Raw genomic sequence first — 16,551 nt, 5'->3', positions numbered from 1 at the left:
TAAATGAACATTAATTTTTGTTCAAAAGAAATTCTAGTTATGCCTATCAAACAGTAAAGCGTTGGTAATACTGCAAACCGACTTTTAGTTTTTGAATTTCCCGCAAAATATACGTTATATTTTTAAATAAAATCACAAAATTTTAATATGTTTATCAACCTGAATCTTATGATTAATTACTGATTATGCAATATTTTTTAAGTCAAGAGAAGTATAGTAAAAAGGTGTAGATTTTACCGAAACGTCATTCCTTCTTTGTCGTAACCGTCGGTTTGCGAAAATCATGCACTTCCGGTCGAGCGAATTTGATGAAAATTCTGTGCTCGGCGATCTTTACCTTGAAACTCAAATCTCTGGATTAAATCAACTATTCTGCAATTTTTCAAGTATATGAAAGTACTAAAAAAGATAAATCCTCTCGAAGTTTTTAATTTTATGCACTTCCGGTCGAGCGATTTTGGAGGGAATTCGGCGCCTTCCGCCCTCCTCTCGCGCATTTTCTCGGCGGCCGGCGGAGGGACAACACACCTATCGCGTCGGGATTTTGACCGTCGGCCCGGGTCTTTGTTTATTCATATCAGTATTATTAAGTGTTGGGTCTGCTATACATAGAAAGTAAAATCAGTGCGTGTTTGAGCAATATTTTTTCGTAGAGATTTGGTGAGAGAAAACGTTACGAGTAGAAGGTCGCGCCCGAGTCGAATTGACCGTTGACGTTTTCGATCGTTTTTGCACTGCCCCCCGGGGCTCATTAGTTTTAGCTTTTTTCGTATTTTTTCTTTGTGTAGCTATACTTTGTGCTTAGTTTCGCGATAATAACGAATTTATCGTTTGTACTCAAGTAATTTCCAATCGCGAACCGTGAAGTGTGACGCGCAGCGACATTTTGGGAAAACCATGAGAGGACGAGTATTGCTACAGCTAAGGTGAGCTAATCTCGTTAACATTTAACCAAAAGAATAATTCATGACATTAATTTTGTGGTATATCGAGAGCAAATTTTGGCTACTTGTGTTTTATACTTTGGTCGTTGTGTCCCAAGCGCCTTCTCGGCGTCCCCATTGAGTTCCCCAAGTTGAAGCTAAGCTGCTTGCTTTTATGATTACAATGATTATGTCCTCGATTTTGTTGCTTCGACCTGACATTATCAAGCGGTATTCTCAAAAACTCTCTTTTTAGCAGGTTTGAAGAAAAACCATTAGACATTTGAGATCAAACTGAGCAAAATGAACCTAGGATAAGGCATCACGATGTCATGGAAAATCATGAGAAGATAATCTGAATACCCAATATAGTCATATCCAAGGTAAAGAAAATTATGAATATCAATTTTGTGTATGCAATTCACATTGTAATACTGATTGTGTAATTTTGAGAGCACAAGTTTTTGTCGAAACTACATAAATTTCTCTTTTGACATTTGTACCCACTTGACGAGCCCCAATCAAATTTGAAATTTCAACTCTTATCACATGCACTTAATGAATTAAAATGCGTTGGTTTTAATATTGCAATGCACTTGCTGTATGTTTAGGGTTGAATGTATTGCACTTTATACAAAGTAATCGCAAACTTGAAAGTATAGACATATGCAGTAATCTATTTGAAGTGTACAATTGTGTCTTGATATTTTACTAAAGTGAATGTACCCGCCAGTTTTAAATTTGAATTTGCATCAGTTTGTCGTTTCCTACTTTACCCACAGTTGCTATTCAAATCATATACAATCCCAATAATTTGGTATTACTTAATTGATACAACCGTAATCTGGAGTAGGTTACCAAATTTATATTATTTTATACATAATCTTAGATAATTGATGTTGAATAGAAGGTGAGGTAAATCAATATGCATTTTTATTATGTATTTACAAACGCTCTTTATGGATGATTTATGGATACTGATTATTTCATTGTATATACATGTTTTATATAATGATCTATTTATATATCTAATATTTATCAGCTTATAAAACTGAACATAAAGTTAAGTATTAACAGGTTGAGAGCAAAACTAATAGTTTGACATCTTACAGAAATGAGTTTCCTTGAACATAATTATACAAACTATAATTTGACTAATATATTATATTGAGTAACTTAAAGTTAAATGCAACTCATCAAAAGCTCTTAACCTGTTAAAATTAATAATACGCATTTGACATTTATTTCTATTATCTATTGGCATTTTACACGTTTGTAGAATGTGTAACATCAAACATCGAAATTTCACTCATCGTATCTACTATTCCTTCAATTATATCTTAATTACAATTTTTAATTCAGTTGATAAAGTCAGCAACGATATCAGGGCTTTGAAATGCTATTCACGACAATTCACATCATTATAATCCAGCCTGTCGACTTTGTCAACTTAATTACACCTATTATCATTTTACTTTTTCTCTTTTTCATTTGTTTTTCTTCAAACTTTATTTACAAAAGCAATTAAAACAATTGTCGTTTCTTAGAGTCATCAGAAACTTTCCGTACAATTGTGAGTTTTCTTTTGGGTTATAAAAAAAAACGTAACTTACTCTCTGTTGCGGTATGATTTTTACTCTTTCTAAAGACTTTTGTCCTCTGATATAAATAATCTGTACTTTATGTGCAGAAGTAAGGCGTCGACATAACAGCCTTCTATACAAAGACAAGTTATTCACGACGAAGGACGCACGACAACTTTATCAGACAATTATTTTCTTTATCTTATTGCTAAGAAATGTGCATGTTGTACAAATGATGTTTCGTCGCGTTCTATAAACACATCGTTATCGGTAAAAATAATTTAAAGCGTATCCTTGTAAATTTATTTTATTTCCTTGGTCGTAGTCAGTTTCCATCGTAATCTTGTTGAGGCGAGTGATGATGCATGTGAATGTGAGGCGACATATCCAGTCTCAGACTACTTCTCTGGAAAAATGAACGAACTCTTTAGTATGAAATCCAGCGTCGGGTATAGATCGCACTTTGTGGAGAGTTTATCTTGTTAAATTTAGACAATGCAACTGAGTTATTTGAAAAAGCGACCACCGCGTAGTAAAGCTCTCAGGAAAGATGAATTATTTTCTTTCGTCGCGTTTCGACAGCGCGTCTTGACACCCAACGCTTGAAATATCGCGAAGTTAATTTTCTTTTTCAGCCGCGCACAATAGAGCTGGTCTTTTGGCGAGAGCGGAATAATAGCCCATTATCGCGATAGCGATCAGTGCGATCTAGTCGGTCTAATAATTACTTGTGATCTCACTCCATTGATTGGTGTGGGCGTGGAATTATCTATGGGATAGCCGACGACGTGAGTCGAGCATTTTTCGCAGGCTTTCCTCCTGCGCGACGAGGCGTGACAACGTATTGCGCGGCATAATTCGCGCGCCATTTCCGAGCACAGCGATTCCTGCTGCTGCTGACTTTGCTGTTGCATCTGTGCTGCCTGAGGAATTCCTTGCAGGGATCCCGAGCAGGTTGGCGGCGGTATTGGGGTTCTTTGCTGTGGAAAAGTCGATCGTTAGCTTTGATTCGTCGTTTTCTGTTTGTCCATGCAGATTTTGAATTATTTGATACCGTTTACAAACATTGAAATAATAATGTCGGAAATTGTCATCAGTAATAAGCAGATACCGTTGACTAATATATAATCTAAATAACCTGCGGGCTTTATTCTACTGTTGCACTGATTAATTACGAGGTAATATCAGTATATAATTATCGTCAATATTCATAAGCAAATATCGCGATAGTAAATAAATGATCAATTTCTGAAATTGCATCTCTCACCTGCGCTTTATCTGAACACTGATTACTAGGAAGCTGCTAATATCTCCATGCTAATAATCCATGAATTCATCATCATGCTAAACAACAATCGAACATGCACATTCGAACATTTTCATCGGCAACTCTTTACGAGTCATGCTTCCAAAGTTTCATAGAAACGCGAAAAAAAACTTACGCGTTCTGCTGGTGCGTTTCTCTTGGAATTGTAGCAAAATTCAAAAATAGCGATCAGCACTGAGAATGCCAGTCCGCATAATAAAACGACGAAAATACCTCCTGCGAAAACAAGGAAAAGAGTGCGATTAATTGGCGTTATATCTCGGTGACAAATCTCGCCTCTCACAAGTTAGGGAACTCGTCAACTTATTAAGCTAATTGTCCGGGCTGCTGAGAGCTAGAGCAATTTGACAGCGGCGGCCGAATGGCCAAGTTCTTGAAGAGTTGTAGAACCGGAAGTAAGTTTGTGAATTACAAGAGGGTCATAGCGCATGAATTTCGAATTACACACTGGATTCATCTGCTCGAGCGCTTTTCAGCATAGCTCTTAATTACTTAAGGACCTGACCATATATATAGTTATAGTACGCATACTGCTGACCTATATTGTCTACTCCTAGTGCATTAGCTTTGCTTCCTTTTTCTTTGTCGTTCCTCAGACACGTATCGCTTGGACTTTTCCACCATTTGTCGTAAAGAATTTGGATCTCACCCTTCTCTTGAAGTTCCAAAATAGCCAACGAGATTTTGTCCCTCCACGGTGAACCTGGTAAAAATCGTATTTTGTCAACAGTAAAAATTATTTTTTTCTGAACGTCAGCACTTTAAAAGACTTGATTACTAACCCATCGGCGTCGCAATGCCATAGCCCTTAGTGTCTAGCAGCCCTCCAATTTGTGTCAAATTGCAATCCCTTTGAACAATGTAATCTAGCATCGTCGACTCCATCAGGAATGCGTAATTGCCCTGGAGAACTTTCTGTATTCCTTCCTCGTACGTCGGCACAAAAACCGACGGTTTTCTGTTCTCCATGAATCTCCACATCTTCTTGTACGTCTCGATCATCGAATCCTTGAACGAAAATACATACGTTTTAAAAAAGTTTGTTTAAAAGAAAAGTTCAGCAATCATCGCTCACCCTGAAGAACGTCATGGTGCTGCCGCTTTCCAAGGTCCCGTAAGAAATGTCGGTTTGGCTCGCAAGATCTTCGGCATTTTCTATGGGCGTTATCATGCGCTCCACCGTAAGAAACGCCGCGAGATTAGCGGTATACGACGAAATGATAATGAGAGTAAAAAACCACCAGACGCCGCTAACGATGCGTGTGCTTGCAGCCTGTGTGATAAAACGCAGCGTTATAATTACAGTTTGAGAGTCATTTAAAAGGCGCGCGAAATTCCGCAAAGTTATAACGACAAAATTTCAGAGCTCATTTTGCACGTAATTCGATAATGCTCTAACGAGTCGATACTATTTGACGAAGCGTCGTAAACAAACACACATGGTCGGCCAAAAATCTAACGCGATAAATTAATAGCGTATACTATCGCGTCGCAAACGAGCCATAATCCGGTCTCGCGTATGATGTTCAATTAACATAAATTTAATTATATTCCAAAGGCCTATTTGCCAAAGGCACAATGATTGCTTCGGTAACGTGTCAGTGTCGCGCGTAAACACAATTACCGCCTCGGTTTCGTGGTCGGCGTTATTACACCGCACATACGCACAGCTCCGTCCGTGTACACGTATACGCGCGTACAAGCCTTCCCCTTCGCCGACACAGGCATGTACAGCCCCGGCACATACGCGCAAGCGGAGAGAGAGAAGAGAGCCGCCCTGGTAATCACGGAAATCGGCGAGCCGCACGCTCTCCGATTGTTAAATCTCATCAATTTCCCCGGAGAGTCTCGATTGTTTCCACCACATACCGCTCCGACTCTATCTCCGTCCGTCTCTTTTTATCGCGCACCGTGGAAGACCTTCGGAGGATTCGTATGTGTATGAGAGAGGATGGAGAAGGAAGGGGGGGGGGTGGAATACTTAGGTACGTACCTTGGGATTAAGGTCGCTGCCCTGCTGCATTAGGGTGCCGATCGTGAACCAGAAGCTATTCGCCAGCGAAAACTGATTCTCGACGATTTCGGGTCCCGAGTGGCACGGATGCGGATTGTTCCATTCATACGGGCTGAACCGGGCGACCACGAACATCGTTACGGAGACGAGGATGTAGGCGGCCAGTACGTACAGCCAGATCTCGATTGCCAGTGGATTCATAAAAGAGAAGAGCCGGGCCGGGTGACTCGTCGGTACCTGAAACGTACAATGGGTCGTTTGTTTTTTGTCTTTTAGAAAGAGAAGTAGAGAAAGGGAGTTTTACACGCTAAGTTGAATCTGGCCTAAGTGCATCAAAAGCTGCCCCGGGATTTTAATTATGGAGATAGATTTCAAGTGTACTCGCTAAAGCGGTAGCGTGCTTTTTAAGCTGCCTTTAATTACTGACAACTCCGAGCTTGCCCAACGCTTTTAAGCGTCGACAATCGAATGTTTATTTCAAGAAGACTACACTCCACTGCTAATGTTGATTTTTAACCCTGCTCTCGCGACGATAAAGCGTAAAAATAACACTAGATTAGTTAGCATCAAAGTTGCGGCAGTCTAATCTGTCGTTGGAAATTTCATCGATGTTTCGGTAACCAGGGGTAACGCAGACGTGATACAGGAGGTCCATTCTCGATAGTTAGTTTGGGTATCCTTTGAGTAAGGTGACCGTCGAGCGGTTGCCTTAATTGCGCGTGAGTGGTCAATTTGCAGCGATTAAAGGTCTTGTACGCGCGCAGCGTCGCTTCAAAGCTGATTAGACTTGTATATCTCCTTGGGGAAAAATGCCACTTGCCCGGCAGAGCTGCAATACAGCGACGCTTTGTAAAGCTTATTCCTGCCCGGAAGTCAAAGTAGAAAGCTTAAAAATAGCGCGTTCTCGTGTGCATCAGGACGCTCAAATGGAATTCGCTCGGTGAATGGCGCTTGCTTTTTTGCGCGATAAATTGAATTTTAATTCGTTCCATTGTGAAAAAGTATTTTTTCAGCCGTGAATCGAACGAATGGACATTACGAGAAAAGTATTCAGAGAGTTTTTCGAAAAAAGCCCTTTGAGTTCGAATCTTAATGGGCCTCGCTTAATTAGGGCTATCGGTTATTCTAGTCTTCTTATTAGCATTGAGTTGGATAAATTGCCGCTGAAGTAGGGAAGCAGTAATTTTCTCTCCGTAAAAGCGCCCTTATGTTATCTTCAACGTTCATCCCTTTTACAAAAATGTCGCGTCATGAATAATTAATCCGAAATTTTAATCTACAGCGTAACCTGAGATTACACTGCTTTAAAAAAGACCTGACCTGAGATTAAACGAATGAAATATAAAAAACGACATCCTTTCACGCTGCCGTACAGCAAGTGCAAACTGCAGTTTTGTTTATCCCAAAAATTAAAAATAACGGTGGACACTTTTTTTCGAGAGCAATAAAAGCAATCTCAGCAGTAGCAGCAGCGTCGGCCAGCGCGCAAAACAGTTACCGTACTCGACATTGTGTGTTCGAGATAATAAAATCCTGGTGCTTAGCGCACGGCTCTGGAAGATGAGACCGGCAGTGCGCCCCGCGCGCACACACGTATACCTGTAGATAGAATAATACGTGAGCTATATACAGTGGACTATAACGCATAATCCTGGCGGGTGACAGTAGCAGAGCGCCGGAAAGGCCGTCGTACTCCGGCAGGTTTGAGGAAGTTTATTCTGTCCGGCTCGTTTAGAACGACGCGCTGCCTCGAACAGAGGCTAATTGCGCGTGAATAACGAGTCAAACTTCAGCCGGCGAGCTTTTCTCGTTTGCTTTTTCCTTTTTTTTAAGCGACGGTGTTCCCGCCGAGGGCCAGCTATTCTCTATTTGTTTTTGGCCGGCGCAATTTTTTTCGCGCGCTTCGCGGCGTTCTTTGTTTTTGTTTTCGCTGGGCCGGACCGGCTCGCTTTGTAGTCCGTTAGAGGGCCGGCTAGATTTATTTTACCTTGAACAGTATGGAGATTCCCAGGTTCATGAAGGGCTTTGTGAAGTCGATGACGCTCTCTCGGGCGTAGTTGATGGTCATGGAGCCCACTGCCAAATCTGCTTTCTGTCGAAACCGAAAGTTTAAAAAAATTAATTAAAAAATATAAATTTATTTCTTGTACATTAATCGATATCATTGCAAACAACGAAGTGCGTTTTTTTAAAAAATGTTTTACTTTTGCACACACGTTTGGCACTTCCAAAATATTTTTACAATAATAAAATTTGTTGCTTTTAAGCGGCGCGTTATTTTCTTCCCAAATAAATATACTCGTCAACGAAATCGAATAAATATTATTTTTCACGCAAAGTCTATACCCGACTGACCCGGATTTTTCCGCAGGCGACAAATATTTTGACAGCCGCCAAGATCTACAAGCTCTCGCCGCGAAAAAAACATCGCTTGATACACGCACACACACACACGCACACTAAAAATTCTCTAGCCCATCTCGCACTCGAATCGTCAATGCATACGTTACTCGGCTTCCTCATTCGCTTTACAGACAGCCAGATGCGAGAAATTTTAGGAACTCCCCCCGGCATATTTCTCTCCATTTCTCGCGAGTGCGGTAAACTTGCAAGCACTTGAAATATGAGACTCTGGCTCACGCTCTATGTATGTATATATGTATGTGTATTCGCAGTGGAGCTTTTTCGTCAAGTCTATTTTCTCTGCGGCGCGCTGCTGGTATAGCCGCGAGCTCGCGCGTCAGATTCCTCCCCGGCACTTTATTAATGATCATCCGACAAAAAATAATGACCAGCTTTCCGCCCGAGGTATATATGGCTTTTCTTACTCGTTCGCGCGCTGCTGCTGTCGCCGCGGTGTCTCTTAATACGTTTATATGGCTTTCGATGAATCACTCGCCGACTGTTTACGATTTTTCCGCGGCGAGTTACTCTAGTAATTGGATGGCGACGATATATTTTCGAAAAATGCGCCCCGCTCGCGGGGATCATATACCGCACGGTATCGGCTTTCCGAAATTCCAGGGCGATGCCTATACACGCAAGCCGGTGTAAAAAAACCGCGGGAGTCGATTGCCAATATCGGTGGCCGTAAAGCTTCGCGACTAGTTTGTGAACTAACGAGTTATAGAATATCGAGGTATGCATGGAAAAAAATTAAAAAAAAAAATCATTTCGTTACGCTCCGCCACCCACTTTTCCGCGAGAAAGATCGATTTTCGCATGTACATAACAGAGCGAGTACGCAGGGTGTCGGGGTTATCAGATTTATACATATTTGTATTTCGCCGACTGCTCGGACACCGGCTCTCGCTGTTTTTGCATGAAAATGCAGGTGCGTGGGGCGTTGGCGAATGAAAAATAAACGCGAACTGCTGTTATTCATTAATTTCGTTTTTCTCTTTTTTCTCTCCGCGAAGCGCGTCGCGCGGTTTATAGCGGCATTAAAATTCTCGTCAGTCCAATCCAGCACTCAATCGTTTCACACGCTATTGAAAAGCTTTGTGCGTATGTACGGATGTACATGGCTGTACGGAGGTGTACAGGTGTTTCGCACTCGATTACTCCAAGTCTGATACTCTTGCGTCGCGCCTGTTCCGGTAGAACGACGATCTCGACACTTTTTGGTTTATTTAATATTTATTCGTTCGAGAAATATCGGGGCAAAGCAGTTCTTTATCGGGAGCTTACACGCTATTCCCGGCGAAGCATCGAAAAAAAGCTAATGCTCGATCGCGGCTCCAAATCAAAGCGTCTCTAGCGCGCGTATTTTCGCTTCCGGCCCGTTTCCGCGCGAAAGTGTCAATCTCGCACAGGCCATTAACAGCGAAATAGCGAAGCAGTGCTGGTCTCTCTCTCTCTCTCTCTGTCCATACATACTGCCTCAGTCCTACTGCTCGCCTGTACCTCCACACGCGCGTGACGCAGTCGCTTTTAAGCCCGCAAGTGCGGCAGTTTACCCCGCGCTCTCAAAACTGCCTAATAGCGTTTTAAATGTTCCGCGCCAGGTCTGCAGGCGCAACGCGCTTCATTGGCCAGCGACTGAGCCGCAGTAAAGTCCATTATATTTAACGGATATGGGGGAGTATAGGAGCAGCTACAGTAGCAGCAGCTCTTTCGCAGCGCCTCGTCGTCGTCGTCTCGCTATTTGCATTGCAAAAGCCTATGCATATATCGCGAATCGCGCGTTTAGTCGACTCTGCCGTATACGGCGGTGCGGAACAGTTCTGTTACAGCCGCGCTATACTCGGTTGGCCGGCTGCGGTCGATCTGAATTTCGGATTCGCGTTCCGCAAACGCGCGTCCTAACGAACATCGAGCGCGCGCGCAGTGTCTGCACCTTTGTTTAATTCACAAGCGCGCGCACGAGTGCTTCTTCGGATGCCGGGCGCAACTACTGTTCTGTTTACCAACTCGAGAGAGTAGGGGGGGGGGGGTGAGGGAGAAAACACGGCGTTGCGCTGCACCGGGGGTCTTATTATGATTCCGAGTGTTGTCGAACGTGAATCGGACGGTGTTAGCGAGCGCAGCAGGTGAATGAACAGTGTCAACGCGGTCGTTGAGACATTTTGCACGAGGCTATCGAGTTCGTTTGCGTTTGATAGCGACAAGCGCGAGAGACTGAAAAGGGCTTTTTTCCCCTGATGGCTGTAGCGTAATTACCGTTGGCACAAGTGTTTGCTTTTAAAGCTTCTATTTTTTCATGCCGTCGGTATTCGCTCGACTGCAGCGGTGCGTTAAAAGCTCGATTTATTCGTTGTAAATTGTAAATACGCAGCTTCGCAGAATTTGCGTGATTATACGAGCTTACCTCTAATTTACACGCGATTCAGCGGAATTCCAGTTTTGGTGAAATCAAAACCGAAAGTAAATCAGGAAAAGTTGAAATCCGGAGAAGAGCAAAATTGTAGTATCTCTCATTTCCACTCAAAATTACACCCCGGAATTCCGGTTCCAGTAAAAACTGCTCTTGAATACCCACTCACACACACACCTATTCTCAGCCTTCGCAGGAGTAAACAACAACTCGCTCGCGGTATCGTTCAGCCATATACCCGAGGACGCATGCGAGCATCGTTTAATTATAATCCCGGACTCGGGCTCGAAATTTAAAATTCAAATGCACTTTTTGGCGGGCTATTTAAAGTTCTATAACGGCTCGAAATTCGCTTAACCGGTGTGCGCAACGTGCGTTATATTCGAAATCCTCCTCCTACTCCTCCGTGTACACACTCGAACATTAAAATACCTTTGGCACGTAAGCGCGCGTGTATTGTGTAGAGAGAAGAGTGAAGCGAGAGCGGGCTAGAATGTTTCTACTTTAAAATATGAAAATCTGCTTATGTAAAGCGACGCCGTTTTGCCGAAACTCTCTCGTCGCGCGCGCGCGCGAAATGAAAATCGAGCGAGCGCAAAATATACTAGAGTCACACTATACGTATAGATACACGGCGATATAACTGGCTATCACTCACCTTGTCCATCAGCTGGCGAACGATGCCGTTCCACTCGCCGGTCTCGTAGTCGTAAACGCCGTACTTGCCGTCGGGCACGAGCTCGATCCTGTAGGCAAAGCCGACCATGTGCGCTATTTCCTTGAGCAGGTCGATGCAGAAGCCCTCGTAGCGCTCGTTCCCACTGAAGTTGCCCCGGCTGCGCAGCATCACGTACGGCTGCTCCTGCGAATGTGTATAAAGCTCCTGAGCGACGCGGCCGTAAACAGCTACGGGGAGGCTCTCTCGATGCAGCTTTTCCACCTCTATCTCCGCCGCGGCGCACCTTTATCGAGATCCTATCTACGCGCGGGGGAGTATCTTGTTTACGCTACTCCGCTGGTATAATGCGCGCGCCGCGCTATACATTCTAATTCTTGACTTTTGCGATCATTGCGCGCTGCCACTCTGCTTTTTATTCGCCTCTCGGCGCGGCGCTCTGCGCTGATGGGGGCTACGTTTTCTCTGCGGCTTCGCGCGACGCCGCTTTAGTCCCTCGTTAAATGTTACGGCGGCAATTAGACCGCGAGCACTCGCTGCGTACACTCGAAGAGCGAAAAGCGGATGTTATACAACTTTTTAATCGGAAAAAAGCTCTTGCTTTTATTCACTGCCCTGAGTGCGCAGATGGGGAGAGAGAAAAGTGCGGAGAGTTTCAAGATGGAACGCGCGAGCAAGAGAGATTAATGATATTAATATAACCTGCTGTGGAAAGTAGAAAAGTCCGGCGGCTCGGAGAGAGCGCGATGATAAATACGTACAATTTTTAGCTTCGAGTTTGACCGTACTTTTTCATCTGTTTCGAGGAATAACGGCTCCGCAGCTTCATTTTTAATCTTATTCCACGAAGTTAATTCGATAGCCGCGCAGCAACGAGATTCTTCCGTTGGACGAAACTGCCGTTCGAAGAAAAACTCGAAATCCAGCTAAGTACCCGAGAACGTACCTATAAATTCGGTCGTAAAGCCCGCGAAAACAAGCCGAATCAAAGTCGCTCTCGATCGCGCGTATCACTGCGCTAACCAATCGACACTTTCCCGCCAGATTTCCGCGCGTATTCTCGTCGACGAAATTCCAGTGCATTTCGCACGAGACTCGAGCTTCACGCGTTATTCACACCGCGAACACAGTAGCGATGGCGGCAGCTCGTAATAAAGACGTAAAGTTTGCGCGCGTATACGCAAACACAGCCAGAGAGCGCGTCCCGTTAGCGTCACTCAACGGCGTCGCGACGCGACGGTTTAATCGGTATTTACAGTGGCGGAGTCAGGACACACGGCCGTGAGCTTATCTAGCTTTTGGCTACCCTCCTGCCGCTACGCATACATATATATGTATATATGCCTATGTGGGTGTAGATGTAGCGGGGCATATGTGTCGCGCCGGGCTGATTAACCTGCGACTAAACTGATTACTCTTCGATGCGAGGCCTGCTGCGTGCAGTTTAGCTTATAAATACGGGTAGTGTTACAAATGGAGAGGAGACAGAGTCGAAAGCGAAAAAGTAGACGACGGGACTCGAACTCGCGGACCCGAGAGCCAGAGGCCTGTGCTCTAACCACTGAGCTAATGTCTACGATGCATTCGGACGCTATATGCATCGTAGTACGGCTCGGCGGACTCTTATCGCTGACTCGACTTCGCTGCTCGCGTTGCAGACGTGTGCGTCTGTGACAGTAGCTTGCGTTTATATGCGGGGGAGAGAGCTGTGTGCAGCGAGTTTTAGGTAGACCGAAAGTTTCGCCGGGGAATCTTGTGGATTTTACACGGTTAGGTATTCGTAAAGGCGGCTGAGCCGAGTTTGCCGTAATTGGATATTGCAGAATGTTTCGAGGGCCTGACTGAGAATTTGGATGCTAGTCTGCATTTTACACTCGGCTTACCGCCTTTTATGGATGTGTAATTCATAGCGCTCGAAACTTCGCGCAGTATCTGCGGCATTTCGGGCTAGAATTTAATTTTCCAACGAAATTATTAATCTATAATTTTTCGTACGTTCCACGAAATACGTCAAACTGTACCTAAAAGTTCTGACTAGTGCGCGCTTGTTTCCACTTAAACGCCGGCTCCAACAGGCATTCAATCAAGTCACTAAACTTACAGTAGACTCTAAACCGCACATCGTCTTTATTCTCGATCAAGTAGTTTCGCGCGAGCATGAAAACCAGCCGAGTATGAATTTCCCATGTGCAGTTTCCCACACATCATAATCTCGCTTTCCTATAAACCGACTCCGCGTATATACCCTATACATGTATATGGAGAGAGTTCGGAAGACGCGCGTGCTGGTTAAGCGTCGGGGCGTGGAATATGCCGCGACGATTCGTGCGCGACAAAGATTGAAGAGGCCGACGAGAGATAGAATGAAAACGCGCGGCGCCGCGCGCCGATGGGAGATAAGAGGCTTATAAGCCCGAGGCGTGACCAAAATAATAACAATTTGATTTTTTGGATCCTCCGCATTATTTATACAGCTTCAATTTTGCGTGCCAAATCGGCTTGATAAAGACGGGAGTTTAATTCGCTCTCGCATTTGTTTCATCGTCGGAATATTATAAAGCTCGTTGTATTATGCACGCGAATGCGGTGTCCGAGAGAGAGAGAGAGAGAAAGAAAAAATACAAATAAAATGAGAGCGCGCCGAATGCGCTTCTGCGAATATATCCGCGAACAACATGTTTTTCCTCGGAATTTTTCGACTTTAAAGCGCGAGCTCCGTTTAATAGGATTCAACAGGTACTTTTATGTCCGTCGGCAAATGAATCGCTGAAAGGTCATAAATTGAAATTGTTTCAGAGGCTTTAAAACGCTATAGCTCCCTGCCAATCGCGATATCTCGTTTTATCGATATTATACAATAAACTTAATGACGCGCGAGAGAGCATCTCTTTTTCGCGCTCGCGCGAATATGTATGAATTTTCGCTGCGCGGCGTTGAAAAAATACAGCCCGGTAAAACACAAGCGGGTCCGCACGTGTAAACACATCTCCGCAGCGCGGCGGCCTACGTCGTAAACCAGAGAAAAAGTTGTTTCGCTCGAAAAGCGGCTCTAAGGTCGGAGGAGCTGGTAACACGCGCGCAGTAATGTGCGTGTACAGTGTCGCGAGCTCGTAAACACGCGCGAGCTATATATACCTGTATACGCTGCGTGTGTGTAAGGGAAATCTAATAAAGTAAAAGTCAAAACAAGCCGCCGCTGCCGACTGCTTGTGTGTGTGTGTACATATCGGTTTTTCAACGCTCGGCTCTCTCTCTCTCTCTCTCTCTCTCTCTCTCTCTCTCTCTCTCTCTCTCTCTCTCTCTCTCTCTCTCTCTCTCTCTCTCTAGTTTTGCCTGTACCTGCATCTGTGTGTATGAATCAATTAACTCTCGACTTCTCGCTCCAGCAGAAACAGCAGCGGCGAGCGTGTATACGAGGGAATCCCGACGACAACCGAACTGTTCCTCTGCGGCGTATGATTAATTTAAAGCAGCGAGGGAGAGAGGGACCTAACGAAATTCCGCGTCCGCAATTTCGCGTGCGCTCCGCGAGTTTGGGTCCGCGTAATTGGGCCGGAATCGAGAGCCGAGGAGAAATCAACTTACCAGAATCGTGATGACGACGAGGGTGACGTTGGTCGCGCCGGGCTCGAAGAAGGCCGACGTGTCGGTGACGTTGACTCCCAGACCTGGACGCCATTCTCCGACCTGACAAAGGCGAAAAAGCGAGGTGGTACTAATTTTACGTAAAATTTCACTTGTCCTGCGTTCATATAAGAAACGCAGGGATGGTGTAATGAATTACTTAATTACGCGCGCGAGAGAAATGAAATTGAGTTCAAGGGAGCCGAGAGGGGCCGAAGAGGGCGCTTCTCACCTTAACTAGAGAATGCTGCTTGAGCTTGAGTAAATCCAGTTTAAATTGTATTCTTCGACCCTCCTTGAATTCTATAGGTCCGGAAATTCCTTTCATCTCCACCTGGTAAATAAAAGCTCGAGGTGAATTATGTATGTAGTTTGGCTGGTGGTGGAATAGGTCATCGGGGCTTGTCTTTAAAAATTGACTAATTTCACGCCAGCGACGATTAAAGCAAAAATTTATCGGAAACTCTGCGTTTACGCTCGTATCGTTCGATTAATTTCAAGGGTTTATCTTTAATCACTTATTACTCTCGTTAATTTGTTATAACGGTATGTGCGCATGGCCGCCCTCAATTGAGCACATGAAATTCGATCCGATAAGTTCTCGGTTCGGCTAGATCATGCGTGAATAATCCGAAGCGCTCGATACTGTCGTATAATAATATGAATATAATATTAGTCACGGTTATACACCGTTGGCTCTCGTCATCGACGTATAATTTCGCACCTAATGTATTTTGAATTAATCAGAGCGTGAGCAAAGCTATCGGAGCCTGCTGGGGGAATTTTTAATCACCTGCGAAACTCCGTCAATTATCTGAATTTTTAACGACAATCAAGACTCGCGGCTGATTAAGAAGACTGAAAAAAACATAAAACGTCGAAGTAAACTTCTTAAATCCCGTTCATCATTAAGGCAGAGCGTAGTCGCCGGGAAAATTAAAAATGTCTCGGGGGCGAGAGCATCGCGCTTTGAAATTTATGAGAAATAAGTTTTTCCCGTTCGCGTGACAAACATTCAAAATATTCCGCCGAGGAGAAAGAGGGGCCAAGCGAGAGAGATAGAGAGACTTTACATCGCGTTTACATCATCGTCGAAGCCGGTCCGAGCATAAGGCTGTAATTAAGGTGCAAACTGAAGCGCGTGCCCGGAATGCGGTGCGCCGGGGAAAAAGGCAAGGAGAGCTTCAAGTTGCGCCCGGACGGCAAAGTCGAAAGCTCGAAAGCTGTCCCTTCGTCTGTGTGCTCGACTCGTCGGCTACATGACACGAGTGTAATTGTAATTCGTTATTATGCCGTCCAGAGCTTTATTCTCTCTCTCTCTCTCTCTCTCTCTCTCTCTCTCTCTCTCTCTCTCTCTCTCTCTCTCTCTCTCTCTCTCTTCCCGCCGCCGTAAGTATATATAATAGCAGTCGCTCGGTGGCATCCCTTTATGTCCGCTCGTTTCTTCGCGCTCGTATTATTCCGGGAGTCCCTCTCTCTCTCGGGCTGAAGAGGAGGAGGGAGATGGAGATGGAGTCTGTCTGGGCTACTGGTGCGAGGGAGGGACGTGCCGGGGAAAGGGAAAAAGGAACATGAGAGTTTAGCCTTA

At 44.5% G+C, this 16,551-nt stretch overlaps 1 protein-coding gene and 1 long non-coding RNA gene across 5 annotated transcripts in view; one reads left to right on the top strand and one right to left on the bottom strand.

Moving 5' to 3' along the window:
* Positions 1-497: 497 nt before the first annotated feature.
* The window catches only part of LOC116416368, a 104,325-nt gene continuing 88,271 nt past the window's right edge, over positions 498-16,551 (top strand). Inside the window, exons 1-2 of the long non-coding RNA XR_004344639.1 lie at positions 498-926; positions 1,183-1,306. This is a non-coding gene — a long non-coding RNA (uncharacterized LOC116416368). The remainder of the gene's footprint in view (positions 927-1,182; positions 1,307-16,551) is intronic.
* The window catches only part of LOC100122256 (glutamate receptor ionotropic, kainate 2), a 66,198-nt gene continuing 51,955 nt past the window's right edge, over positions 2,309-16,551 (bottom strand). For 2 of the 4 annotated variants that reach the window (XM_016982044.3, XM_031924472.1), the window contains 11 exons: positions 15,196-15,297; positions 14,925-15,026; positions 11,322-11,525; positions 7,835-7,939; positions 5,827-6,084; positions 4,909-5,106; positions 4,616-4,841; positions 4,372-4,536; positions 3,949-4,049; positions 3,235-3,486; positions 2,309-2,912 (listed from right to left, as the gene is read on the bottom strand). In XM_016982044.3, coding sequence (XP_016837533.1) covers positions 2,832-2,912; positions 3,235-3,486; positions 3,949-4,049; positions 4,372-4,536; positions 4,616-4,841; positions 4,909-5,106; positions 5,827-6,084; positions 7,835-7,939; positions 11,322-11,525; positions 14,925-15,026; positions 15,196-15,297 — 1,794 coding nt within the window. In that variant the 3' untranslated portion in view covers positions 2,309-2,831. Of the gene's footprint in view, positions 2,913-3,234; positions 3,487-3,773; positions 3,851-3,948; positions 4,050-4,371; positions 4,537-4,615; positions 4,842-4,908; positions 5,107-5,826; positions 6,085-7,834; positions 7,940-11,321; positions 11,526-14,924; positions 15,027-15,195; positions 15,298-16,551 lie in introns of those variants that run through there. The other 2 variants (XM_016982045.3, XR_001728833.3) reach the window with 2 other exon arrangements.

The sequence above is a fragment of the Nasonia vitripennis genome, chromosome 2 (genome assembly GCF_009193385.2).
Source record: "Nasonia vitripennis strain AsymCx chromosome 2, Nvit_psr_1.1, whole genome shotgun sequence".
Lineage (NCBI taxonomy): Eukaryota > Metazoa > Arthropoda > Insecta > Hymenoptera > Pteromalidae > Nasonia > Nasonia vitripennis.
Note: the sequence above shows the minus strand (reverse complement) of the source record. Positions and strands in the feature narration are given on the sequence as shown.